Source organism: Stenella coeruleoalba, assembly GCF_951394435.1.
Source record: "Stenella coeruleoalba genome assembly, chromosome: 7".
NCBI classification, from domain to species: domain Eukaryota; kingdom Metazoa; phylum Chordata; class Mammalia; order Artiodactyla; family Delphinidae; genus Stenella; species Stenella coeruleoalba.
Window position 1 is genome coordinate 112,512,777 of NC_137153.1, and position 25,485 is coordinate 112,538,261.

The 25,485-nt window shown below is 52.3% G+C and overlaps 4 protein-coding genes across 9 annotated transcripts in view; 2 read left to right on the forward strand and 2 right to left on the reverse strand.

The window, feature by feature from the left end:
* Positions 1 to 224: 224 nt before the first annotated feature.
* Positions 225 to 4,550, forward strand: WDR38 (WD repeat domain 38). Its single transcript, XM_079925748.1, is given in 10 exon segments — positions 225 to 426; positions 1,310 to 1,415; positions 1,418 to 1,419; positions 2,440 to 2,769; positions 3,117 to 3,154; positions 3,156 to 3,195; positions 3,402 to 3,533; positions 3,667 to 3,816; positions 4,238 to 4,285; positions 4,378 to 4,550. Coding segments are annotated over 10 exon segments (987 nt in total). The 5' UTR covers positions 225 to 357; the 3' UTR covers positions 4,450 to 4,550.
* A 160-nt stretch (positions 4,551 to 4,710) lies between these two features.
* On the reverse strand, positions 4,711 to 9,381 carry RPL35 (ribosomal protein L35). The gene is made up of 4 exons (XM_079925747.1): positions 9,267 to 9,381; positions 8,658 to 8,794; positions 7,419 to 7,500; positions 4,711 to 4,930 (listed from the first exon to the last, which is right to left on the reverse strand). The coding sequence occupies exons 1-4, from the start codon at positions 9,267 to 9,269 to the stop codon at positions 4,781 to 4,783; spliced, it is 372 nt and encodes a 123-aa protein (XP_079781873.1). The 5' UTR covers positions 9,270 to 9,381; the 3' UTR covers positions 4,711 to 4,780.
* Positions 9,382 to 12,928: 3,547 nt separating this feature from the next.
* On the forward strand, positions 12,929 to 20,984 carry ARPC5L (actin related protein 2/3 complex subunit 5 like). Of its 3 annotated transcripts, none has more exons than XM_079927344.1 (4): positions 12,929 to 13,370; positions 17,481 to 17,551; positions 18,765 to 18,941; positions 20,057 to 20,984. In XM_079927344.1, exons 2-4 carry the CDS (start codon positions 17,486 to 17,488, stop codon positions 20,117 to 20,119), a joined length of 306 nt encoding a protein of 101 aa, XP_079783470.1. In that variant the 5' UTR covers positions 12,929 to 13,370; positions 17,481 to 17,485; the 3' UTR covers positions 20,120 to 20,984. The 3 variants fall into 3 exon arrangements, with proteins under 3 accessions (XP_079783470.1, XP_079783468.1, XP_079783469.1); XM_079927342.1 differs by having other exon boundaries at positions 12,988 to 13,250; positions 17,479 to 17,551; XM_079927343.1 differs by lacking the exon at positions 20,057 to 20,984 and having other exon boundaries at positions 12,988 to 13,370; positions 18,765 to 18,939.
* Positions 20,985 to 21,333: 349 nt separating this feature from the next.
* GOLGA1 (golgin A1) overlaps positions 21,334 to 25,485 on the reverse strand; it is a 52,900-nt gene continuing 48,748 nt past the window's right edge. For 3 of the 4 annotated variants that reach the window (XM_079925562.1, XM_079925564.1, XM_079925563.1), the window contains 3 exons: positions 24,984 to 25,154; positions 24,371 to 24,457; positions 21,335 to 23,785 (listed from right to left, as the gene is read on the reverse strand). In XM_079925562.1, the coding sequence (XP_079781688.1) occupies positions 23,705 to 23,785; positions 24,371 to 24,457; positions 24,984 to 25,154 (339 nt within the window). In that variant the 3' untranslated portion in view covers positions 21,335 to 23,704. Of the gene's footprint in view, positions 23,786 to 24,370; positions 24,458 to 24,983; positions 25,155 to 25,485 lie in introns of all 4 variants that reach the window. The other variant, XM_079925565.1, reaches the window with a different exon arrangement.

The window sequence follows — 25,485 nt, forward strand, 5'->3', positions numbered from 1 at the left end:
TCGGTGCAGCTGCAGAGGCAGGCGCGGTTGTGTGGGGCTGGCGTGCCCTCTAGCGGCCACCGTGCGCCACACTCCGCCCCGCGGCTAGAGCTGCCCAAGGTCCGACTGGCAGCCGTCGACTGGCAGGGAAGTCCCTTCTTGGAGCCATCCGCGGTCCAGCGTGCTGCTGCCCCACCTCACCCGGGCTGACAACAGTCTCTCCCAGGCTCTCTCCACTCATGGTTTCCCAGAGACCCCACAGCGGCTGGGAGCCCCGCCCCGATTGCCATGGAGACCGCTTATACACAGTTTCCCCCCTCCCCTCCACGTTGTCCTAAGTAGGGCCGGCAGGCCGCCGGGGCGGGCGGTCACGGCCCCATGAACAGCAGGGCCCCAGGGACGCTGGCCGTGGAGAGAGTGAAATTCTTCGGCCAGCACCGCGGGGAGGTGAGGCCCTGTAGATCTCTGCCCAGATCTTAGGCTTCTTGGCTTTAGAGTGGTTTCTGGTTCTGTGTAGTGGGAGCCCGAGTGTTCTCTGTGCTCCAGTTGCGGCATGGGCTCTAGAATTCTAAGCACTGGTTCCACAGGGGGCTCAAACTCCTGGCTGATTCCAATGCTCTTTGGACTCTGGCTTAAGAGGGAACTCGGGGCTTAGAGTAGATTTTAATAGTTCTGGGCTTCAGCTCTAGAATGGGCTCTTGGCTTCTACAGAAGGCTCCAGCCTCTGGCTTCAGTGAGGGCTCGCTCTGAGCTTCAGGTTCTGGTCTTTTTTTTTTTTTTTTAATTTTTGGCTGTGTTCAGTCTTCGCTGTTGCGCACGAGTTTTCTTTAGTTGCGTCCAGCGGGTGCTACTCTTTGTTGCGATGTGCAGGTTTCTCATTGTGGTGGCTTCTCTTGTTGCGGAGCACGGGCTCTAGGCATGCAGGCTTCAGTAGCTGTGGAACGCGGGCTCAGTAGCTATGGCTCACGGGCTCTAGAGCGCAGGCTCAGTAGTTGTGGCGCACGGTCTTAGTTGCTCCGTGGCATGTGGGATCTTCCCAGACCAGGGTTCAAACCCATGTGCCCTGCATTGGCAGGCGGATTCTTAACCACTGTGCCACCAGGGAAGGAAGCCCCAGGCTCTGGTCTTACAGGACAACAGAGAGGGCTCCAAGCTCTCGGCTCCCCTGCAGGGTGGTTCCTGAGTTCTGGTTGTTGAGAGAGGCCTGAAGTCCAAGCTCCAACCCCAGGCTCCTGGGGCAGTATTTATGGCTGGCCCAGGAGTCTGGGGTTAGGGATGAGCAGAAAGGTGTTTCTTGCCCCAGGATAGGACTTTTGTGCTCTCCTTGCAGGTCAACTCTTCTGCCTTCTCTCCCGATGGCCAGAAGCTGCTCACAGCCTCCGAGGATGGCTGTGTATATGGATGGGAGACCCAGAGTGGGCGGCTGCTGTGGAGACACAGGTGGGGCTCTTCACCCCAGATGGGGAGACTGAGGCCTATGGCCCTGTTGTGGCTTTCTACAGAGCCTACCACAATGACCTCTGACATCTGAGCTGAGCATCCATGCAAGACAGCCCAGGCAGGGCAGGGGCAGGAGGGCAAGGAGACAGGACCTGGTCCCTGGGGTCCTGAGTCTCTGACTCTAACAGACCTGGACTCAAATCCTACCACTTAAAAAAAAAAAAACTTTAAAAATCTGCATAATACCCTATTAACCATTTTAAAGTGTACAGTTCAGTACATTCACACTGTTGTGCATCTAGCTTCCAGAAGTCTCTTCGTATCTTGCAAAACTGAAACTCTATACCCATTAAACTCCCCACTCCTCCCTTTTCCCAGCCCCTGACAATCACTGTCCTGCCTTCTGCCTCCATTTTGACTAAGTACAATACCTGGTATAAGTGGAATCACACACTATCTCTTTTGGTGACTGATTTCACTTAGCATAATGTCCATCTATGTTTACCCACTTTTTTGACTGTGATTGAACTCAAGTCATGTCACCTTCTCTGCACCTATTTCCTCTTCAGAATGGGGATAATAGTTGCTACCCTATAGGATGAGATAATGCAAGCAAAGTACCTGGCACCCAGTAAGAACTCAGTAGACGTAACATGATTATTAAGACAAGAAAAAACAAATCTGGTAATTATAGGGCAGATTGATTCATGTTGTAATAGGGAAAGTCCAGGGGGCTGGGGAGCTCTAAGAGGGTAATGAAGCTACGCTGGGCTGTCAAGGAGTTTCTGGGAGGTGTCTGCCATTTGATTTGTGTATTGATCTTCCAAATAGGCAAACTGAGTTGGGCATTCCAGACCAAGGCATGGAAGCCCAGGAATTTTCCAGGTGGCTGGAGGGTGAGGGTTAGAAGTGAGGAGAGGGGCGGTAGGCAACGAGACTGAAGAAATTAGCAGGGGTTGGACTGCAAGGGCCAGAGGTGGAGCGCAGTGCCCCGTTCCTTGACCACGGCCGCCCACCCAGGCCCCCGTGAGGTTCTGCCGCTTCTCCCCCGATGGCTGCCTCTTTGCCAGCACCTCCTGTGACTGCACCATCCGCCTGTGGGATGTAGCAGAAGCCAAGTGTCTGCAGGTCCTACAGGGTGAGTGGGCTGGGTGGGACTGGGAGCCAAGCAGCCAGGCCTGGTTTCCCTTTCGGACCCTGCTGTGTCCTGTGCCACCTCGCCCCTGCCTCGCCCCCTGGCCGGTGCCTGCAGGTCACCAGCGAAGTGTGGAGACCATCAGCTTCAGCCCTGACTCAGAGCAACTGGCATCAGGCGGCTGGGACAAGAGGGTGATGCTCTGGGAGGTGCAGGTAGGTGGAGGGGCAGCCAGTGAGGCCTGGGATCCAGGGATGCACACCGTCCACAGTGGCCACTTTCCAACTGGGAAAGGTTGTTCGTCTTCCCCACCCCTGGCATCCCATTCCCTTGCATCTGGCTGCAGCTACCTCCCCAGTTCCCCTCTCCCTACCCTCATGCCTCAAGACCTCTGCCATGAGATTCCCCCTGCCTGTACTGCCCTCCTCTCTTGCCAAGGCCCGGGAAGCCTCCCCTAACCCCTATGCTGCATCACACTACCCAGGCAGCCCCACAAGGAGGGCCTGGGTCTGACTCACTTGAGGCAGAGAACCTGGCACGCAGCCTCTGCGCTTTCTTCCAGTCAGGCCAGGTGCTGCGCCACTTGGTGGGACACCGAGACTGTCCCAAGCAGTGACTTCGCACCCAGCTCAGACTGCTTGGTGAGCCACACCTCTGCCCGGGCCCCACCTCAGTGGCCTAACAAGTGGTTAGAATTCTACACCTTGACAGTGACTTAGCTCTTCTGAGCCTGTCCCCTCCTCTGTAAGATGGGGATTCAGCAGGGCTTGGTGAGATGGTGCCTGCTTTCTGTGAGCCTAGCCAGTCGAGGAATCGGGAGGCACCATGTTATGGCGGCTGTCTGCAGGCCACGGGCTCTTGGAATTCCACCATCCGCATGTGGGACCTTCGGGCAGGGACTCCAGTGATCTTCCACCAGGAGCTGGAGGGCCACAGTGGCAACGTCAGCTGCCTGTGCTACTCAGCATCTGGCCTATTGGTGGGCTGGGTTGCCTAGGTTCCAGGGTGGCCCCTTGCTGACTACAACTCTTTGAGGGTCACTCTTTGAGGCCATTTTGGGGGCAGAGTATGCAGGCCCCAAACCTCTATGCTTAGAGCCGTCTGCTTTCCAGGTATCCGGCTCCTGGGACAAGACTATCCACATCTGGAAGCCCTCAACCGGAAGCCTGCCTGTCCAGCTTAAGGGCCACATCACCTGGGTGAAGAGCAGAGCTTTCTCCCCTGATGGGCTGCAGGTGGCCAGCACTGGCTACTCCCACATGGTAACCCCACCCCATCAGGCCTTCCTTCCTGTGAACTCCTACCCCACATCCTCCCTACTGGAACCCTCAGCACCCCATGTCCAGAAATGTCCACATCCCTATCTGCCCTAAGTAGGAGGCTACCAAGGGCAGGACCCAGGTGCCAACTACTTCCTTACCGAATGCCTGGCACTAAGGTCTGCACTGGCCCAAATGTTAGTGGCACCGACATTTCTATGACTCAGCTTCAGGGGAAAGGAAAGTATTGCACTGAATTTCTCCATCAGCTATTACGCAGCCCTTGTTAAACACACCTCACAGACAACAAAACCCAGATCAAGAAGTTAACATGTTGGCTAAGACTCACCCCAGTGTGATTTTGTCAAAGATGCCAGACTTGCCTATGAGACTTCCCTACCCCCCAGCTTGTTTTGATTTCCAGGTCAAAGTCTGGGACTACAATACAGGAAAGAGCATTGAGACCCTGAAGGTAAGGTCTGTGGCTACAGCAAACAAGGGTGCAGAGGAAGGCCTGCTAGGGGAGGCCCGCACCCACAGAGCCCCATACCATGCTTTTGGCAGGGAGTCCTGGATGTGGCCCACGCCTGTGCCTTTACCCCAGATGGGAAACTCTTAGTGTCTGGAGCTGCTTAGGCAAAATTCCAAGTTCACTGCAAATCACCCAGAGCTGCTCAAACAGAACATCACTACCTATGGCTCTGAAGACCTTCCATCCCTGCTTCTCCCTGCCCAGGGGGCACAGGACCAAAGTAACCATAAGAGAGTGCCCAACAGGCCCCTGTGGCCAGGGCTGCCATGGCCCCCCACCAGGGCCAACAGCAGCAGGCCAGCCTGCTGGGATCCATCAGACACCCGGTAACCATAACCAGGGCCACACCAGCCCTTCTCTCCGGCACTTAGTAGAAACCCCTATAAACACAAAGCAACACCAGCCAGTTTGTTTGTTTTATTGACACCTGGATGCTCAGGCCTTGACCGCGTACTTCCGGAGTGGGTACAGCCGCTCCTTCCGCTGCTGCTTCTTGGTCTTCAGGTTCTCTTCGTGTTTGTTGAGCCGGCGGCGCATGGCACGCGTTTTCTTGGGCCGCAGATCCAGGGGCTTGTACTTCTTGCCCTGGGTGAGGGGGAGCGGGGGAACATGAGGACCAGGGTTTGGGAGCTATTGCGGTAGCTAAGGAAGCCACAGAGTCGGAACTGAGATGCTGGGATGTGCCTGGGGAGATGCAAGCGTGAGGAGCTGTATGACACCCAGCCCAGGAGGGGACTGGAGACTGAAGTGTTGCCAGGCCATACTTTGCTTCCTAGCTCTTTAATTCCCCCAAGTTCAAGGCTGGGAAGGACTGTCCTCATTTTCCTTAAGTATATTGATTTGCTGGGCTAGGAAGTAATTTTGCCCAAATCTCAGTGAAGCTGTAGTGGAACTTGGGGTGCACACCGAAGTCAACCCACTCCCTACTTGGTGCTCTTTCCACCAGATTGCCAGCCGTGGAGTCAACGTCACACCCCAACCCAGCAAGGGAAGTCTGGTACCCACCGAGTCCTGGGGGCATTTCCTGTTATCTTCGCTTAAATTATGTGTGTGTGTACGGGAGGGTGAGATGTGCAGCTTAAGCTGGTGCTCAATTTATCTGAAGGACCTGCCAGGTACCTGTGGTGACATTCCCACCGAACACATGCATCTCAGAGGGAAGACCTGGCTCGGCCGACACCATCCTGCTATGAGGGGCCAAGCCCCTCTTCCTGACTTGGCTCCTGTTCCTAGACCTTTCTCAAGGCATTGTCTCTCCATCTCTGCTCCCACTCGTTCCCGAGCCACTTCCTCCTCAGTGAGGAGTCTAGGCTAAGGCAGCTCTCATGGTCCCCTCTGTTCTGCAAAGGTCCCCTGGGGCCTCTTCATTTTGAGGCCCTGTGCTGGGTGCTGGTTTAGCTACAAATGAGACCTGCTCCCTGCTCAAGGAGCTCCCAGCACAGTGGAAAATGGAAAACAAGTGGTGCATCAGTGTGGAGGAGGAAAGAGATTAAGGAAGGTTTCACCTAAATGACTGACAACAGCCTTGAAAGCAACGGGCACGTCAACTGCAAGAGAAACCAGAGTGGGCACAAAAGCCCTGAAAAGTGACAGCTCAGGCTGGGAGCTGCCAACAGCCTGGAGGGGTAGGCACATGGCAGGCGTATGTGAGCTAAGCGGGGTTCAGGTCATGAACAGCCTCAGTGCAGAGAACTGCAGGGAAAAAGCTAAGCAGGAGATGAGGGCAAGCTCTGTGGGGGGACCTGGAAGCATGAATGTCTGTCCACCCACATCCCTCATATCAGTTGGTACAGGTCAGGGCTTCATCTGTTTCCCATTTACCAAGCACCTTAGAGCTCTGCTGTCCAAGAGTGGCCACTAGCCACACACTGTTTACATCCTTCAGTCACTGTGGCCACATAAGCACTTAATAGGCACGCATGGCCAGAGGTTACTGTATCGAACATCAACGTCTCTCATAGAGACCTTACCTCTATCTCCAGGAGTCCTGCCTGGCTGTTTGGGGGAGTGTACTCACTGGATGGTCATGAAGGCAATTTTTCCAGGCCACAACTCTACATGGTCCCCTCAGAGGCTGATGAAAGCTCCAGACCCAATTCTCAGAATACGTTCCCCCAAACAATGCACACACGTCCGGGGGTGGCAGCAACCCTCCCCCCACATGCTGCTGTCCCCTGGGCAGCCAGCCCCGGCACACCGTGATGACTTCTTTGATGTGTCAAACCCTCCAGTCATTCAAACACTGATTTGGGTATTGATATGAAGCCATTCTGCAGATGCTATCAAAGCCCCTATCAGTCAGCTTTAATTAAGAGATTATCCAGAGTAACCTGGGTGGGCCTGATCACAGTTGAAAGGCCTTAAAGGCAGGACTGTGGCTTCCCCCAAGAAATCCACCTGAGGGCAGCAGCTTCAACCAAACCTTGAGCTCCAGCTTGCTCACAGATCCTCTCTTCCCAACAAGTGTGTACCCCACCATCAAACAAGCCATTTCCTTGTAATAAACCAAATGTGTGCATACACAGTATATAAAATCTCCTACTGGTTCCACTTCATAGCTTGAACCCTGACAACACTAGTTTTAGGCACAAGCAAAAAATGATTATGAAAATTCTAGGCTGAGCGAGGGGCAGGCACCTGTGGAAAATCTCCAGGAAGCACTCAATCCACCCTTACCAAGACATGGTTTGGAACCTAGGCCCAATCCATTTACTGTAGGTGGCGCTGGGCAACTTAACCTCTCTAAGCGTTGAGGTCATCATTTGAAAAATGAGGATACCAGATGCTTGGCAGTGACTGACAGTGCTAGCAAGACCATTAAAACATTTAAACAAGACTGCCCAAACTCAGCTCGTGAGGTTTTATTCAAAACCCATCTCCAGCCAGACTCCCACATCTTTGATTTCTTGACAACTGCAGCCCCAAGGAAATGCAGTCTGCATGCCACATGCTAGTAAGAAGGCGAACACATCCACAAGCTGAGAAGTCTCTAGAAAGCCCAGTCCCAAGCACCCCAGCAGAAGCTTGCCATACTGCTCCTCTAGCCAAGCACCACTGTCCCTTAGCCACTAACCTTATAGAATTTCCTGAGGTTCTCTTTCTGAGTCTGGTTAATGACGGTGAGTACACGGGCGATGGATTTGCGAACAACACGGCTACAAAACAGAGACATCGATCAAAATGGGGAAGACACACAGCACTCCCCAAGGTATCTATTTCAGGGCCTGACCCAGATGTCATAGGGCAGGGGCATTCCCCATCAGCTCACCCACATTCACCCAGGAGGTACCTAACCCAGCCCAGGAGGAAGGTGTTCTGGAGGGAAGAGAGACAATGGATGAGTATCCAAGGACTGGGGACATGGAACGGCTGGCACATCCAGTGCTTTAGAAGAGTTGTGAAGTATTCACTGAGGAGGCTTAATGAGAGGTGAAGGGCAGATCAGGAAAGATCTCCCATCCCAGGCCATATATCCTGAGGACTATGAAGACGACCTAACCAATGCCAATCAGCTAAACGACCTAACCAATGCCAATCTGAATGAGCTGACTGGAGGGAATCATGCCGCAAGCTGATTAGGGAGTCACAGGAGGGGCCACTGGGGAGGGGACAAGGCTGAAGACAGGAACAGGCTGGGGTTAAGTGAATTTGCCGTCATGTTGAATATGAGTGCTGCTTAGTAAATGACTGGTAAACACAGTCTTGAGGATTCAGCATGCACCACCACAGGAATATTATTGGGTGCCCATTTTATAAAAGAGGAAAGAAAAACCTGGGTGGTGAGCCAATCTACCCACCAAGTAGGATGTGGCAGAAACGGAATTTATGCCCAGGTTGACTAACTCCAAATCCATGCTCCTTTCACAAATCTTGACTCTTGCTCCACATACATCAGTAAGTTACACTACAACTCAAGTAAGGGGTGCAAGGGGTCCCTCAACCAAGTGAAGGGGGATGCGGAAAAAAATCCAAATGCTGGTGGGAGGTAGGAGAAAGGGATCAATGAGACGTTCGAAGGTACCATTAAAATGAGTCTTCAGGGACACCCAGTTCTTTCTCCAGTCAGAGAAGTTGAAGGAGGTTACTCCAGGCAAAGGACCACAGGTCAAAGGCAGGTCACCACGCACCTGGGCATGAGCAAGGGGAGCCTAGAGAGGTTGGCTAGGAAGGGCACGACATTCCGACCCACGGATGCATGGAATGGGCACTTAAATGGACACCTCCTTAAGCCAACTTCGAAAATCCACAAATGTTCCCGACGCATATGTCACCCCACGCCCAGAGGGCCGTAGTCTGGCCTCCCGTCACTTACATCTTGGAGAGTTTGGAAGCCGCGCCGCCTGTTACTTTAGCCACGCGTAGCTGGGACAGCTCCACTTTCAGGTCCTCCAGCTGTTTCAGCAGCTCCTCCTTCTTCTTGCCGCGAAGGTCTCGAGCCTTAATCTTGGCCTGAGCGAAAGAAAGGGTCTGGGTCAAACACCCAGCGGGGCCGTCTCCCCCTCGGCCACTTACCGAGGCTTCCACCGGCCATCGTCCCCTCCACCTGCGTCGTAATCAGCCCCTGGAGGGCGCGCGCCTCGCCCTGGGCCAGGAGCGCGCTGGAGGCCCAGCACTACCGTGCCTTGGGCAGGGCAACCCAGGCCGCAGCAGGCGCGCCCTCGCCCAGGTCTGCTGCGAGGCTGGGCCACTACCCCCATTCCGCAGGAGGAAAGACGGAGGCCCCGGCAGAGCGCGCGTACCTCTCCTGGTCTAGGCCTACGTGGGGAGAAAGCGAGGGGCCGGCTGGGGCGGCGCTAGGCCATTACGCAGGGCCTCCCACAGGCCGGGTTGGTAGATGGGCTCTCAGGATTCGCCACGCGACCCCCACCCCAGTCCCTGAGCCCCACAGCGCGCGGATGGTGCCCGATTGTCCTACACCCACCATGACTGTAGAGCCGGCCTCCGCCGCCTTCTCGGAGGGAAAGAGGAAGGGGCGGGGCTGACCTCCACAACTACAGCCGGGTGGCGGCGGGCGTGGTCAATAACGCTGGCGAGGGAGCCCTGGCTCCGCCCCTTACGCCTCACCCCCGCGCGAGGAAAGCTGTGGTCCGGCCCGCCGAGCCCCGCCCCGAGGAGCCGGAGACCCGCCCAGCAGTGACCGCGTCTTCTTCCCGCGCTCTGGAGAATACTTGGGTTCGGCGTATTGCCCAGAGCAGCGCTGTGGGGAAGTCGAGGCCTGAGGTGGCGGCAATTTACTGGACTAGTAAAGACTCGGATTCATCCATTCATTTATTCATTCATTCATTCATTTGGTAAACATTTGCAGGTCGCCCAGTCTGTGCTACTCCGTGCTGGGCGCCGGTGTTCCGGGGGTACAGAGTATGAAGGTTGAGGGTTTTCAAAGATGAATTAACATGGCCTCTGCCTTGGAGGAATTTAAAGTCCAAGGTGGGCGGGGAAGGGCGGTGTCAGACAACTATAATCCAACTGCAAAAAAATTCTAGTGGAGACAGCATGCGTTAGGGGAAACATTCATGGCCTTTTCTTAGTGAACCTGACCCGGTTTCAAATTCTTATCCTGTTGCCTGGTGCTAGCTGACTCTCCCTTCCTCTCCCTGAGTCTTAGTTTCCTCACCTGTGATATGGGGTATTTATAAGGATCAGGAAGATAACATGTAAAACTCTTAGCACAAGACCTGATGCAGGACTTCCCTGGCGGTCCAGTGGTTAAGACTGAAGTTCCAATGTAGGAGGCAGAGGTTCCATCCCTGGTCGGGGAACTAAGATCCCACATGCCGTGGGGCACGGCCAACAAAACGAAACACCTGATGCATAACAAGCGCTCAAAATATCATCACCATCAATATTCCCAGTTGAATGAACACTTGAGATGGCCTGAAAGTTAAAAGGCGGATTTCACAAGGGAAAGTGCTCAGGCTTTCTGACTGGACGGTTGCATTGTTGCCCCAACCAGCAAGCATGAATCTGTGCTCTAGTGTCACTCCATTGCCCTTAACAAAGGCACATCCACACATTAGAGCTCTAGTTAAAGCCAGGTTGGCCCCTTGCTGCTGTCACGTGTCTCCTCCAGGAAGCCTTCTCCCATCCCCTTATGGGTTTCCATTAATGGATAGTAGCCTTGGACTAAATTGGGACACAGACGGCCCTTGTGTGCAGAGCTTTCTGGGCAATCCTCTCTTTAGCCCCAAACATACTGAATTAAAATAAATTTACGTATCTATCTCCACAGCCAGCCTGGAAGTTCTCCAGGGGTCAGAACCATGGCTGACACCTGGTTTGGTTTTTCTCATCTCCAGGCCCGGCATATGGATGCTTGTTGGATGAACTGAATTAATCAGCTTTGCCCAAGATCACGGGGAGGCATGCTTCCAGGAAGTGGAGGGAGGTGGAGAAGAGAGAGCAGAGGACATTCTGGGCATGGATTAGTCTTAAATGGAAGTTGAATGGTGCACAGGGACTTGACTATCATATTTTCCAAATGCTTATAGTTCTGTTAAAGGTAATGATTGTGTACATCTTTTCTGAACTTGAAGTCACCTATGACTACCCTGTTTCTCTTACATGCCACATCCAACCCACTCCCAAATTCTGCAGCCTCTTTCTTCAAAATACCCAACCTCTTCCCACCACTGTTACTGGCACCTGCCTGGCCTGAGCTGCCATTGCCTGTCACCTGGACCATTGATGTCACTTCTTAAATCACCTACTTTGGCTCAGGCTCCCATGTGTTCTCAATACACATTTGAGGGACCCTTTTCAAGTCAGATCATGTCACTGCTCTGCCCAGAATTTCCAGGGCTGTCCTGAGTTAAGACCACATCCTTTCCTCAGCCTACAAAGCTCTACAGCACCCGCCCCTCCCCCCACCTCCCTTCCATCTCATTTCTTCTCACTCTTCTGCTCCAGTATGGCCCTGCTGTTTCTGGAATACACCAAGCCTGCCCTGTCTTTGAGCCTTTGCTCGGCTCCCTCCTTCACTTCCTGCAGGTCCTTGATCAGCGTCACCTCCTCGGGGACACTTCTCTTGACCACTTTATCTGAGTTACTCTCAGAAACTGCATGTTGTTTTTTTCTTCTCCTCAGAATACAGTCATCCCTGACATAGTGTGAATTTTTAATTCTGCCCCCTTGACTGGAATGGAGATCCACGGTCATAAACAGTGACATTATTTCATTCACCAGTTTATTTGGGGGCTATTTCCTTACTTGTAAAACGGGCATTTTGGTTTAAAATTCCTTCTGATCAGGATGTTCTGGGGATATGAATTTCTGTTGTCTTGTGGCCTCCCTAGGTCACACAGATTTCTTCCAAGGTATGGAGCTGATAGGCAGGTCTTCCAGGACCCGATACTTTTTTTTTTGCGGTACGCGGGCCTCTCACCGTTGTGGCCTCTCCCGTCGCAGAGCACAGGCTCCGGACGCGCAGGCTCAGCGGCCATGGCTCACGGGCCCAGCCGCTCCGCGGCATGTGGGATCTTCCCAGACCGGGGCACGAACCCGTGTCCCCTGCATCGGCAGGCGGACTCTCAACCACTGTGCCACCAGGGAAGCCACCTGATACTTTTATTTAGCACCTGCTTCCCACTGTAGGAGTCTATCTTTAGCACCCAAGATTAGGTAGCATCCTAGTCTGACAATATTTTTTGATCTGTAGACACAGTTCAATGGGAAGTATTCGAAGCAATGAAAACGAGTCACATCTCATTAACTTCTACTGGTCTTTATTAAAAGGAAAACTATTATATGAAAACAAAGACCCAGTGTAGTCTCAGGCTAAGTCTCATTGATAGAACCCCTCAAGCAACAACCCAGGCACCTAATCTTGGCACTACAATGTTGTCCTTGACTCTGCCCTCTCTCTCCCCATCTCAGACTCTGGGGGTTCGCTTCCTACCAGGATATTCCTCTCCAGCCAGGCAAGATATCTCAGCCCCCGAGGACCTTGCCCTTCCTGCCAGGATGGTGGCCACAGGGTCATCCCCCTATCCCCGCCCCCTACACACCCGGTCAAGGTGACTGCTACAGACGCGGGGCCGCCGCCCGCTCAAACCCAAATGTCTTGTCAGCACCCTGGATACACTTAAACGTCTTTAAAGTCTCCCAGCCCATTAACAATACGGTCACTACAACAATAAGGCAGACGCAACCTCCACTGAGCTCAGTGGGGTGGCGTCCAAAGCTCCTAAAATCCGAGACTGAGGTTCTCCCACCCCAGGTCACTCCCCGGGGCATAAGAATTACTACTCATCCCTCAGGCCTCAGCTCGAAGGTTTCTTCTCTAAGAAGCCTGCCCGGCACTCGACAGGCCGAGCCGGGCGCCTTATCCTGGGGGCCCCGTGCCCCCTCAGTCTGGGCAGAGATGACACCCGAAGTCGGCGAGTGTGCCCGCCCCGGCCCCCTCGGGTGCAGGAGCGAAGCCGAAGTGCGCAGTTATGGCGTCCACGTGCTGGGCCTGCGCGGGATTGGGCGCCTGCTCCTCAGACGGGAAGACTTTACCTCCATGAAGCCAGGAGTCCCTCGGAGCTCCACAGGCCTCTTTCCCGGCGCTTCCCGACGCGCCCCACCCCTCCCTCCCACCTGCACATCCGGTTCCGGCGTGGGCCGGAAGTGGGCGGGCGGCGGCGGCTGCGCGCGGAGGAGGTGGAGGAGGTGCCGGGTGGCAGCTTCCCGCCCCCGAGCCGGAGCCGGTTCCGAGCGGAGTGGAGTGGAGGTCTTACCCGGAGCGTAGCTGCACGAGCGGGCGCCGAGCCCCCGCCATGGCCCGGAACACGCTGTCCTCGCGCTTCCGTCGGGTGGACATCGACGAATTTGACGAGAACAAATTCGTGGACGAACAGGAGGAGGCGGCGGCGGCGGCGGCCGAGCCAGGCCCGGATCCTAGCGAGGTGGACGGGCTCCTGCGGCAATATCCTTCTCCCGCGCGGCGGCCCGGACTCCCCTTTGGCCCGGCCTTCCCACTTCCCTCATCCCCGGCTCCGGCCCTTCAGGCCGACCTCCCCACTCCTCTCAGCCCCGGACCTCTCAGGTCAGTCTCCCGACTCCCTTCCGACCTGGCTCTCCTCGGGCCACGCATCCCCACTTCCCTCTGACCCGGCCTCCCCACTCTCCTTGTCCCCGGCCCGAGCCCTCGGAGCCTCCCTCAAAAGCGCGGCCCCACGCGGCCCCCGGATCCTGGTGGGCCGGCCTGCTCGGCGGCCCCAGGAGCGTGCCGGAGGGGCCTCCGGCTCGTAGGCCCCTCACTCTTGCACGAGACCTCTCCCCTTTCTTCCCCCTTGCCTCCCCACGCCCTCAGGCTGGCCCTTCCTTGGGCGCCCGATCACTCCATCCCTCCCATGCGGGAAACGGGGCTATACTCGGGCATGATCGGCGGGAGGCGCCGAGGTGAGCCACCGCTGAGTAATTGAGCGGCCAGGGCGGCTCCCAGGCACAGTCCTCTCGGGCCGGATTGCAGCACCACCTGAAAATAGGTGGGTGGATGGCTGCGGGGAAGAAAGGCCCCATGGGGGGAGCCAAGGCTGCAGCCTTAGTCCAGCCCTGAGGTTTGAGATCGCACCTCCCACCCCAGAATCATTCTGACCCTGCGGCTTAATGCCACTCTTCCTCACCTATTCTTAGTTATGACCATTCATTGGGCTTTGGACCTCGATGGTCTCAGCCACGTTCAACAAGTGAGTTTTGCCCCCCCACCCCCGCATAGGCTTCTTGTGCAGGAAGCAGTGGAAAAAACTAGTCGTTTAGAGCTAAGAAAAAACAGGCAGCATAAAGTGAGATGTAAAAGTAGAGCCCCACGACTGGAAATGACTGTTCTGTGGTCACAGAAAACAAGCATTTAGAAAACAAGATTAAAAATAGAGTTGGCTGTCACAGCCTGCTTGGTCCCTTAGCAGTTTGAGCACAGGAAACTGACTTATTCTCACAGGAAGGATTTTTCTTGATTCAAATGGTGTTACAGGAAGTGCCTACCCCTCCCCCGCACTGGCCAGGGCAGGGTTGGAGGTTCATGCTGTACTGTATATAAATCAGGTTCTGGGTGTTTAATCAGTTGACTCAGCTTGGGAAGTCGAGCCCATAGACTGCCTTGGGAGGAGTCCTACAGTGTTCCTCCAATGTGCCTTTGAAACAAAAACCTGCAGACTTTCTTTGTTTGAACAGAAATGTGTTTTCAAAGGTGGTGATTCAAACGTGTATTTCCTGCCCCATCAGGGTCAACCTGCTTACCCCATTGGTGAAATGGGGCCATGAGAAGGGCCCCCATGAGGGAAGGTTGATTCTTCAGTCTGGTGTAGAACCTGGCTCATGGGCAGGCATTGCTGAAAGGACTCCAGCGTCAGGCCTGTGGCCCAGACCATCCACAAAAGGGGAGGGCAAGGTCCGGTTATCTGCTGTCTTGGTCTTGGTGCTGCAGAGACTTGTTGAAGGTCATCTCTTGGTACGCTCCTCACATGATAGGTTCCTTGAGGCTGCTTGGAGACCTAGGCTTAGCACATCAGGGGATGGTAGTTCCTCCACTAATGACAGTGTCAGAAACCTTGTTACCATGGAGAGTGTACCTCTTGGGATTGGGGAAGGGGAGGTTAGCAAATGAGAACTGAAATCCTGGCAAATGTGGGGCCCAGGAAGGAAGGAGGAAGGAGCTAATATTTGCTGAGTCCCTACCATGTGCCAGGTCTTGGATTTATGTTAGATTATTAAACTATAGAAAGGGCTTCTAGGAGTCTTAGAACAGAGGCGAGGGGAGTAGGGATAGGGGTTGGTTGATTGGAGTGAGGGGATGTAGGGAGTGGGCCTGTCCTAGTACTGTATAGGGAAGCGAGTCATGGTGGGAGATCACACACATGAAATAGAGCGTGGGCTGTGCATCCACACAGACCCAACTCAGTCTTCTATAGCTGTGTGACTTTGAATAGGTCACTTACACTCTCTGAACCTCAGTATCCTCCTGTGTTAAAAGGAGGAGAACCAAGCTGGGCTTATAGGTTCCATGGGACCATCACTGGACAACATCCCAGAAGGCTTTAGCACAGTGCTGGACATACAGTAAGTGTCCTGGACATGCACCTTGGGCCTGTGGGTGGAGTGGCAGCAGGGGATTGTAGAAAGAGCTTGGCTTTGGAGTCAGGCATCCTTGGGTTTGAAGGCCAGCTGGACAGCTTAGCTTTGTGACCTTGAACACATCATTTCCCTTCTCTGAGCCTCAGATTCATTGCCTTTAAAATCAGAATAATGATTCTTGTCACAAAGAGCTGTTAGCAGTGATGAGATGACATGTGAAAACACCTGGGCACAGGATCTGAGACCTTGTAGGGATTTTAAAGAATTGGCTCCTTTTCTTCCTTGCTGAGGCACCTTCTGGTCCTCTGGAGGGGGATCTGTCCAGAGCAGTAGTTTTGAATGATTTTGCAGTCTCCTCCCCTTGAGGAAATTTGTCGATGTTTGGAGATACTTTGTCTGTCACAACTTGGGGGGTGGGAGGGAGTGCTACTGGAATCTAGTGCATAGAGGCCAGAGATGCTGCTAAATATTGTACCATGCATGCACAGGACAGACCCCACATCAGTCATCTGGTCTAAAATGTCAGTCGTAGTGCTGTGGTTGAGAAACCCTGATCTAGAGGAGACCAGGGGCTGGGCACGGTTCCTTGGCCTCCACAGCCTGTTCTCTGGAAGGGCCTAAAACCAGCTGAGACAGGCCAGCTTGATAAATGGTATGCCCCTCCCTACTCCCCAGTTCTCCCCAGCTGCTGAAGGCCCCCTACCTGTCAACACCTATAGTGAATGTTTGGTAGAGGGGTGCTGCAGAGAGATTAACTCTAAAGCAGTGACTCTTTTTGCCCCTGTGGACTAGTTATCCTACCCTTACCCATTCATCTTCTGAAATATTTTGTTTCCCAACCGTGCTGGTTAGTGAAGAGCGAGCGCCAGCCTTCGTTTCCTCTGAAGCCTCTGGGACTCTGCCTATTGCTCTGGGATGTCAAATTCGAAAAGAGTTCTGAGGTAGAAATTATCAGTGGCTGATATCACACTGGCCCTAACCAGGCTGGGAAAAAGGAATTCCAAAGCTGACAGATACAGGGGTGTGGGAGAGTGGGCTGCCTCTCAGATTGGAAGGTGGATCAGAGCCCAGCAGGGTGCTAGGGAGCTCCACAGGGGTGGCTCCCTGGGTGTGTGGGCCCAGCTCAGTCAAGATGGAGGCCACACTAGGGAAGACCAGGGACTCGGCTTTGCTTGGGAGGTTCTGGCTGTTCACACATGGGTATCGCTGCATGAACAGGAGTAGAGACCCAATTGGGCGGAAGCCATTTCTTGTTCTATTTTTGAAGCTTTTTGGCTGAAGCCAGTGTTTCAGATGAGGAAATGAAAGTCAACTGATGTAATTCAGTTTAAAATAGGTGTCACCTTTGGGGACCTAACCCAGATTGTAATTTTCTTTTGAGCACTGGCTGTTCAGAGCTCAGCAAAGATTATGTCAGGACTCCAGCTAAGGTTTGGGGAGCAAGGAGGGGAGGATTGATTCATTTTGTTGGCAAAAGGTTCTTTTAGATTGTTAAATTTCCCCAGTTGGGACCTCACTGACTTGGGTAAGTCTTGGAGGATAAAAGTTTTAGCACATCTTAATTTCTTTAATAGTTTAACTGATAGAAAACATTGGATTAAGAGTTAGGAGACCTCCATTTGTGCCTTTGTTCTTCCCTTTTGAGAATGAGAAGATGAAAATGATAACCTTACTCGGTGGTCGTGAGGGTCCAGTAGGGCAGATAGGGTGCCAAGTAAGTGCACATCAGCTCAGTCAGATTTTGCTGCAAGTTACCCTGCGGGGGCGGTTGCTTTGCTACTCCCTTCCCGGGAGGGAGCGAGTCCGTGTCCAAACTTGCTTTGAAGGGCAAGGTTTTGGGGCCGGCAGAGGAGGGGTTTGCAGGTTTGGCAGAGATGCCCCACCCACCCTCCATGTGGCTCAGGAGAGCCTGTAGGCTACCCTCTGAACTGGCTGTGCCCACCGGGAGGCCACAGTGGGAGGCGGGTGGATGTGGATAGATGCCATTTGACTCCACTCTCTTGAGCTCTTTTTGAAATGAGTTCGTTAATAAAAGCATGAACATGCTAGAGCCTAGCCATCCTTAACTGGTGCTGATGCACAGGGGACATGCTTCGGGCGTTTCATGCAGCCTTGCGGAACTCTCCCGTCAACACCAAGAATCAAGCTGTGAAGGTAAAGGGGGTTGAACTGCAGCTCTGCTGGGTGGGTGTTGGGACCAGGGCTGTGGTTGTCCAGTGTGAGCTCCCTGGGACTCTGGACAGCATCTGTTTCATCTCTGCATCGGTGAGTATCTACCAAGGAAGTGAGTTGGCACCGGGCAGTGTTTCCACGGAAGCCTCCTGGCGCTCCTAACACCCAAAGCTGTCAGTGTTCATAGTAAACGCTCCCCAAAGAAACGTTCACTCCTCCCCGAGGCCTCATGGGGTGAGAAGTCAGCCCAGCCCTTCCTGATGAGCAGAGTTATAAATTAGCTTGCCATGTGGGACTTAGCAGTGGTTATGCTTTTATAAGCTATTGAATAAGCTTTATTTGCATAAGGATTTTCAGTGCTTTTATGATTTCCTGCCTCGTAAAAACTAGGTGAGACCATACGGTTGTGCACACTGTATCGGTTACGTTGTCTAAAAGCTCATCGCTGAGACTGTCTAAAATTTGGTCCAGGGAAAGGGTCTCTTTGGAGCTGGGGTTTTGCCATCTTGTGATGCCACTTTTTTTTTTTTGATGGCATCTTGATATAAATGGCTGCACCTGTCAAACACGGAGGAAAATGGCCCCTTTGTTCCATTGAGGGTGAGCGCAGACAGAAGGTGCAGCCAAGTAGACCTGGTTTTTTTTAATCTCCATAGTTATGATCCTGTAGAGTTGTTTTTATTTTATTTTATTTTTTTTTTGCGGTACACGGGCCTCTCACCGTTGTGGCCTCTCCCGTTGCGGACCACAGGCTCCGGATGCGCAGGCTCAGCGGCCATGGCTCACGGGCCCAGCCGCTCCGCGGCATGTGGGATCCTCCCGGACCGGGGCACGAACCCGTGTCCCCTGCATCGGCAGGCGGACTCTCAACCACTGCACCACCAGGGAAGCCCATGATTCTGTAGAGTTTTAAGGCCTTGCTGGTGTCATCAGAAATAGGGATGCTTCTCCCCAGGAAACCGCTTATTTCCCCCAAAATAAGTGGAATAAATTACTGGCTTTGAATACTTTGGGATACTTTGAAACTTAAATCAATAAAAGAATTTCACTTAAGCATTCCAAATGAATTAGAAATTGGGCAGTGTTTCTAATGAGTTCTGACTACTTGGTTTGGTGTTTCTGAGCCTGCAGTGCAGGATGTGGATATGCCTGGGCCATGGCTCTAGGCCTCACTCCCTTTCTCTTTCCTCTGTAGGAACGGGCCCAGGGCGTGGTGCTGAAAGTGCTTACAAATTTTAAGAGCAGCGAAATTGAGCAGGCTGTGCAGTCACTGGACAGAAATGGCATTGACTTGCTCATGAAGTACATTTATAAAGGGTTTGAGAAGCCCACAGAAAATAGCAGTGCAGTGTTACTCCAGTGGCATGAAAAGGTATGTGAACATCAGGCAGCCCACTGAGTCACCCCAACCCCAGGGTTCAAATCAGCAGGCCAGGCCATCCCAAACAAACAAAGGACAGTCTGATAGGCATGTGAGAATAAGGGGCCATGCCTCAAGCAACCTGGGACATCTGAGCACTTAACCTCTCCCAGGGAAGCACCTGGTAGGGATCTGCCGTCTCTGATAATCGCCGTTGCTTTAGCTGCTGGTTTGTGCCGGGCAGGCATGAGGGCAGGTGACTTGGCGTGGTAAGGTAGAGGCAGGCTTGCTGGTGGCTGGGACTTTGTAATACTTTCTTTGGGCTTGTGGAGGTGGTGGTTGTGGGTCTTAGATTCAGGCTGAGCCCTCCCATTAGCTCTGAGGGCTTCCTGCTCCAGCCTCAGCCTCACCAGGCCCAAGGGGGCAGTGGCAGATACCTTGGCAGTGTCTTTAACAGGGCCTTCATCCACCTGAAGCATGAAAAGCCTGTCCTTTGCTTGGGTCAGTATAAGAGCAGGGCCTTTCATCAAGCCTGTGTCCTTCCTGAAAGGCTCTGTTGAGTTTTAAGGGAGTGGCCCTTACTGAGGGATCGGTCGCTTGGGCAGCCTGGGGCTGGGCTGTGGCCTTTGGTCCTGCTGGTGGGTGTGCTCTGCCAGAAGGTGAGCTCCTAGGCTTAGTGGGTGGAGGTGGTCGTGGGGCTCAGGGGAACTGAGTGGTATGGAGGCCAGGCTCTCTGGTCCCTTTAAGGCAACTGGGTGCTCAGCCCTGATGATGTTTCAGCTCTAATGGGCTAGTGTTTGTTTAAGTGCCTACGGCTGTGCCTATAGGCTGGGACATGATGAGCTTGTCAAAGGGAAACTGGGGGTCTCTGTGTGAGCTTGGTAACAATGTTCTCAAGCCCAATTCTGCCTCAAGAGCTAGCTCTTGGGAACCCTTTGTTCCAGGACAGGGCCCCATCCCTTGAATGTGGACCCTGTTGGCACCTCTTAACCATGCTCTCGTGGGAATCCTTTTTCAGAAGGTCTATGACATGGTCAGGAGCGCATGGTCCCATCTTCCCTGGCAAGCTAGGCTCCCCTTGTCCAACCAAGTCTCAACTGACACCTTTTCTTTTCCTGCCCCTACAGGCATTAGCAGTAGGAGGACTAGGCTCCATTATAAGAGTTCTTACAGCAAGAAAGACTGTTTAAAAAAAAAAAAGACTCATGTTACCTTGAGAAGAATTTTGGATGCACAGGCTGTTGAAGAAGGGATTGACAATGGACCATCTTCCTCAGAACTCCCAAGTAAACTATTTCAGGACATGCATCCGCTAAAGTGTATTTTATTTTCAAGGTGGAGGGAGAAATCGTCTTACTGTTTCCTAAATCCTTTGCAGGATCTGATAGTCTATGCCTTTGTCCACAAGTAATGCAGAACTGACATTGTGACTGTCTACCAGAGTGGCTGGCCCGCATTGGTCAGGTGTACCTGTGTGCACTGCCTGTGTAAAAGCGGGGAAGGATGACTTGGGCAGGTGCAGATTCAAGGGGTGTGGTAAAAAAGGGAGAGCTTGGTTTTTGTTGAAGTGGAAAACCCCCAAGGGTCTGTACAGACATCCCGACCTCCCAAAGAAGGCGGGCTCTCTTGGGTTCATTGTAAAGTGCCTGCTGCATCAATAAAGCTCTTGGCTTATTAGTATATGCTCTGCAGTGTGTTTCATGTATATAAAAGAAATGGGTAATGGATGGTAATGAATGAGAGGTCGCCTGTTCTGGAAACTGGAATGGAGGGGGTAGACGTGTGTCCCCGCCGAGCCATGGGAGCGAGCGTGGCATTCCAGCCCTCCTGCCACAGCAGTACCTCAGGCCTGGGCTGCAGTGCTGCTGGCTGCTACAGAGAGCTGTTTTGCTGAATAACTATTTATTGTTTTTACTTCTTTCATTTGTGTGTAGTTTTGGAGCTTATTTAATAAAGTGCCAAACATTCAACAATTGACCTAAGCTTTAAAAGTCTTCAGTTTGTGTGACTGCACTTGGAGTCTTTTGGGAGTGGGCTTAGACGGGCCCAGGCACCACCTCCTGACGCTGGGTTCGGCTGTTCAGCAGGAACACCGTGATGTTGTTTTCTTTAAACGGTTAAGAGGCAGAAACAGGTAGCAATCAGCCTATAGATACAAAAGGAACATTTTGTTTCCTGTAACCACTAACAATGGGGCCTCTCTGAAGAGCAGAGATGCTTTTCTTTCTTTCCCTTTTGGCACACGTAACTGCAGTTTGCTAAAGGTAGGGACCCCGTTCATGTCCCTGAAGCTCTTCCCAGTCATGTGGGCCTTGGAGATGGAGGTTGACCAAAGTGACAATCCTCCCAACTCCTCTGCAGAACCCCACCCTTCCTGGGAGGTAGGACTGGGCTGCTGGCTTCATTAAATTACATGTAATGTTTACTCACCCAAACCTAATCTGGGGAGGTGCTTCCTGGAAGACTAGTGTTCTACAGGCCTTGAACTTGGCCTTGGAGTTTTAAATGTGAGACACAATGTACTAAATTTAACAAGTTAAAGAAATACTGACACACCAAACTATATCAAGTAAATCCACTGCCTCTGGATTGAAGAGCTTTAATCAAAAGTGTATTGCACCACAAGTGAATTTTCTACAGCAGTTTTAGATAATACAATCTCCCTGTGTACAACATGGAGGGTGAGATCAAGATCCAATGCTCATATAAAGGACTATATATACTGTCTCTATCACAGAACTTTTTATACAAGTAAAAGTGCATCAAATCACTTAGAACATTTACTCCGCTCTTCTTAAAGCTGAAGGAAATTCAACATGCAGGAGGAAAGCCTGATCAGAGTGAATCCTCCCTGTGCAAGTACAGACTTAGTGAGGGGCCCCACAACCAACGACGCCTAAAATGGCCGGCGAACGTGGGTGGTGGGTGAGACCAGCTCGAGGGCTGGAGAAGCCACTGGGGAGTCGGGCGGGGCTCCCACGGCTGTGTGGTAGTCACCTCTAGCAAGCCCTGAACTACCCAATCTTAGGGATTCTTTCCTGGAAGAGCTGGAAGAGCTACCTCCTATTCATCAAAATTATGGAACAGAAGGGACTCCTGTTTTGTGTCCCCACCAGATAAATGGAAAACAGCATTCTAAACACAGGTGAGACATCTGCAGGGGGAGCCATAGGAGGAGGTAGGTAACCGGAGAATGGGTCACTTGGATGGCAGAGAGCCCAAGTGGGGACGAGGGTGATGCTGCCCTTGCTTGGTACTTCTAGGTCCACGGAACTGTCTTATGTTAATTGCAAATCCTTGTTTCCCTGTGAGATATACTTTATTTTAACCCTAAACATAGTTGAGAAACATAACTTTACATCATTGGATAACTGATGATAAATTTAGGAGCTCCAGTTATTCAGTTTTTTATTTAACCAATAAAACTTTCATCAAACTATAACTCAATATATGGTTTCCCTTTAGATTTGATAGTGTGCCTTATCCAGGGCAAGCACATTCCCTTTTCTTTATAATGATAACTAATACAAGTTTTTATCAGTCAGTTCCAGAGCCATTTGCATGCTATCAAGTACTGCAGCCAGCTAGGGGCTGCCTGGTTGCCATACATGAATGTAGTGTCATCTTAAATATTTGGGGGTAGGGTGACAGACAGGGAGAGACGGTGGCTCCACTTACAAGGCAGTCCACCCTCCAACGTTTTGGTCAAGACTGGGGAGAGGGACAGCTGCTGCTTCCTTTGAATACAGCAGACTGTCCTTAGCAGTAGAAAATGTGATTAGCATTTGCTCAGTGTTACAACACAGAATTAAGAGCTAAACAAATGAAACACCACCACTGCTTCAGAGGGAAGCAGATGCCAAAGAATGCTAGTGACATTACAAAGGGACAGGGCTCCCAATCTTAGAAATAATTTCCTCTTGATGCTCTGATTTTCCTTTAAGAACACCAGTTAAATGGATTTTATAATACAGAAGACATGTTTATAATAGCAAGGAACTTTAGCTATAAAAAATAGTTTAAAATGGTTTACCAGCAACCTATCCAAGACAAGTACATTCATTAAAAAGGCAATTGAGTGTATTTGGTACTAAGGATCTTGTTATACATTTGCTAGTTTTCTTCAGTAAAATGAGATACTGTCAGAAAGGTGCATATTCATTAATCCACACTGGCCCCAGAGTACCTTAAAGACGGACACAACTAAAGTTCTCGGTGGTCTGAGAAACAACGTGAAATAATGTTTCCTTGGGAGGAAGGGTTAAAAAGCTGCTTCTAACTCATCTGAACCCAAACATACTGAAAGGGAAAGGGAGTTTTTAAAGGCCAGCCTCACTGAGTTGGCTCTTCGTGGCAGAACTAGGTGGGTCTGGGCTGCTGGGCACCATTTTGAAGGGCTGTCTATGTCCAGTGTCATCACCACACGATAGATCAGCCGCCTCCTCTCTGACACATGCTGAGGGCTTCAGCTTTAAGTGCTCACCTTGAAAGAGGATTCAGGGGCAGATGGGTGCTGGCCAGAGCTGGGATTTTAGCAGCACTGTGGAAATGTGGGTAGTGCCAGGACCCTCTGGTGACCAGAACAACAGGATCAGCTACCTCCTGAGGTTCTTAGCAGTCTGCAGGAGTGGGCCTTAAGTCTTGTAAACAATGTTCAGATGCTTGTACAAAATACTGCAGTTACAGTGATTAAAAACCCACCCAGACTGGTGTGTCAGTGTTCTTTTCACAGAAAAAGTGTCAGCCCTTGGAGGTTCATCCTTGGGTGGTGCCGCCTAGGACCATGGTATCCGAGGGTTGGAGATGGATGGCCGGATGCTGCCCTTGGGAGCTGGCTTGGACCCAAACCACGACATCTGGGTTTGAAACAGAAAAGGCTCCTGAGATGAGAGTCAGGACTAGGTACGAAGCAGCTGAAAGAGCCCCTCTCCAGCCATGGGCCGCCACCCCCGCCCTCCACACACCCGAACTCTGGCTGTGAGCAGAGCAGTGAAGACGATGGTTCTGGTAACCAGTGTGCGGGGCTGCAAGGCCCATTCTAAAGATGGGAGGGAGACAGGAGAAAAACCTGAGGTGACAGGAACAAGGGAGTGGAATTTAGGTAACGTTTCCTTAAAATGTTTTCTACTACAGCATTTACGCAGGTACTTTTTGAATATTTTTCATTTTTTAAAAAAGTCTGGGTGCTGGCCAGACCTGGGGCTGTTGATGAGGTGATACCAATGAACGTGCTCTGGAGAAGAACACAAGGCCCTGTTAGTCAAGTACAGCAGAGACCTGTGGGCACAAAGCATGTCCTCGGTAAATACTACCCGAGTCCAGTTCATCAACCAAAAGCACCTTCCAAGCTAATGATGCAGCTGTGGGATGGTCTCACCCGCCAGGGCTGGGATGACTGACTACATTTTTTGGGAGGCGGACAGCAGACCAGGAAACCCTACCTTATACTCCAGGGTTTCTCTGAGCATGTTCTCCTCCTCTTGTGAAAAGTTCAGCAACACTGACACAGCTTTTATAAGATGAAAAGCCTGAAACAAAGCAAATCTTGCTGCCATGGGCCTCGGTCAGTTATCAGGCGGTCAGGGGGCTACATGGCAGCATCTCCTGGTCCTGCTCCTCCCGTGCGCTCCAGGCTTGGTCAGCAAGGACCACGCAGAGGCTGGAGATGGGCGTTCTGAGGTCTGCTGGTTCTTTTCCTCCCCCACCTTTTACTTCGGGGACTGACGAGACCACCAGGACGACCACCACAGCCACCTGCTCTTCGGCAGGAGGCAGGACTGCTGGGCGGATTCAGTTCCCTGGACTCTGGCCTCAGCATCTGACCCACATCTCCTCCCAGGAGCCAGTTCCCTACTCGGCGCCCCCTGCTTGCTCCTCAACCAGCAGGTCAGTGCCCGCTGGAGAAATGACTGAGTGCTCACGTTGGTGGTCAAAGCGGAATGGGGGACAGGAAGAAAGAAATGGATTTGGTGGGAAGCCAGGCAGGGCGCGGACAAATGAACCAGGCCCTGGGGTGGAACTCAGTACCCAAAGGGCAACTCAAAAGCCCTTTACCTCAGATTCGCGACAGGACATGAATTTTAAAACCACATGTTTGAGGTACTCGAAGTTGATCTCGCGGGCGTCAGTCAGGTCAGCGTTATTCGTGACAGAAGGGGCCATGTTTGTCATTTCAGGCCCAGGCTTCTCCCGGACTTCAAAAAGCTCATTATCGGGTCTGATTTTCTGAAAAACCAATGGAAAGATGCTACATTGAACCCTTCAAGACAGGTTCGAAAATCACAGGGGAGATTCACTTGGCCCTGGCTGTGATCACCTGCAGTTCTCTGCCACACCCTGCACAGAGTAGGGCGAAAAGGGCCCCACCTGCGAAGGAAGCACCAGCACCTGAAGAAGGCAGGGTGCTGGCTGAGGAGGGAGAGAGGTATGTGGGGAAGTTCAGCCACTTCCTTTACCCGCATCAGGACTCGTCTCCTGGGGCAGTGAGCACCCAGCCAGGGCAGAGGCGCCGCTCTCCCACGTCTGGGCCTGGCCTCTGCCATTCACACACGGCCAT

Excerpts from the sequence above, each read along its gene's own strand:
- ARPC5L (XM_079927342.1), top strand. The coding sequence starts at position 13,102 with ATGGCCCGGAACACGCTGTCCTCGCGCTTCCGTCGGGTGGACATCGAC. Across the intron at positions 17,552-18,764 it reads CCAAGAATCAAGCTGTGAAG|GAACGGGCCCAGGGCGTGGT; the intron begins GTAAAGGGGGTT and ends TTTCCTCTGTAG. Across the intron at positions 18,942-20,056 it reads TACTCCAGTGGCATGAAAAG|GCATTAGCAGTAGGAGGACT; the intron begins GTATGTGAACAT and ends CTGCCCCTACAG.
- RPL35 (XM_079925747.1), bottom strand. Across the intron at positions 7,501-8,657 it reads GCTTCCAAACTCTCCAAGAT|CCGTGTTGTTCGCAAATCCA; the intron begins GTAAGTGACGGG and ends TCTGTTTTGTAG. Across the intron at positions 4,931-7,418 it reads ACCTCAGGAAATTCTATAAG|GGCAAGAAGTACAAGCCCCT; the intron begins GTTAGTGGCTAA and ends CCCCTCACCCAG.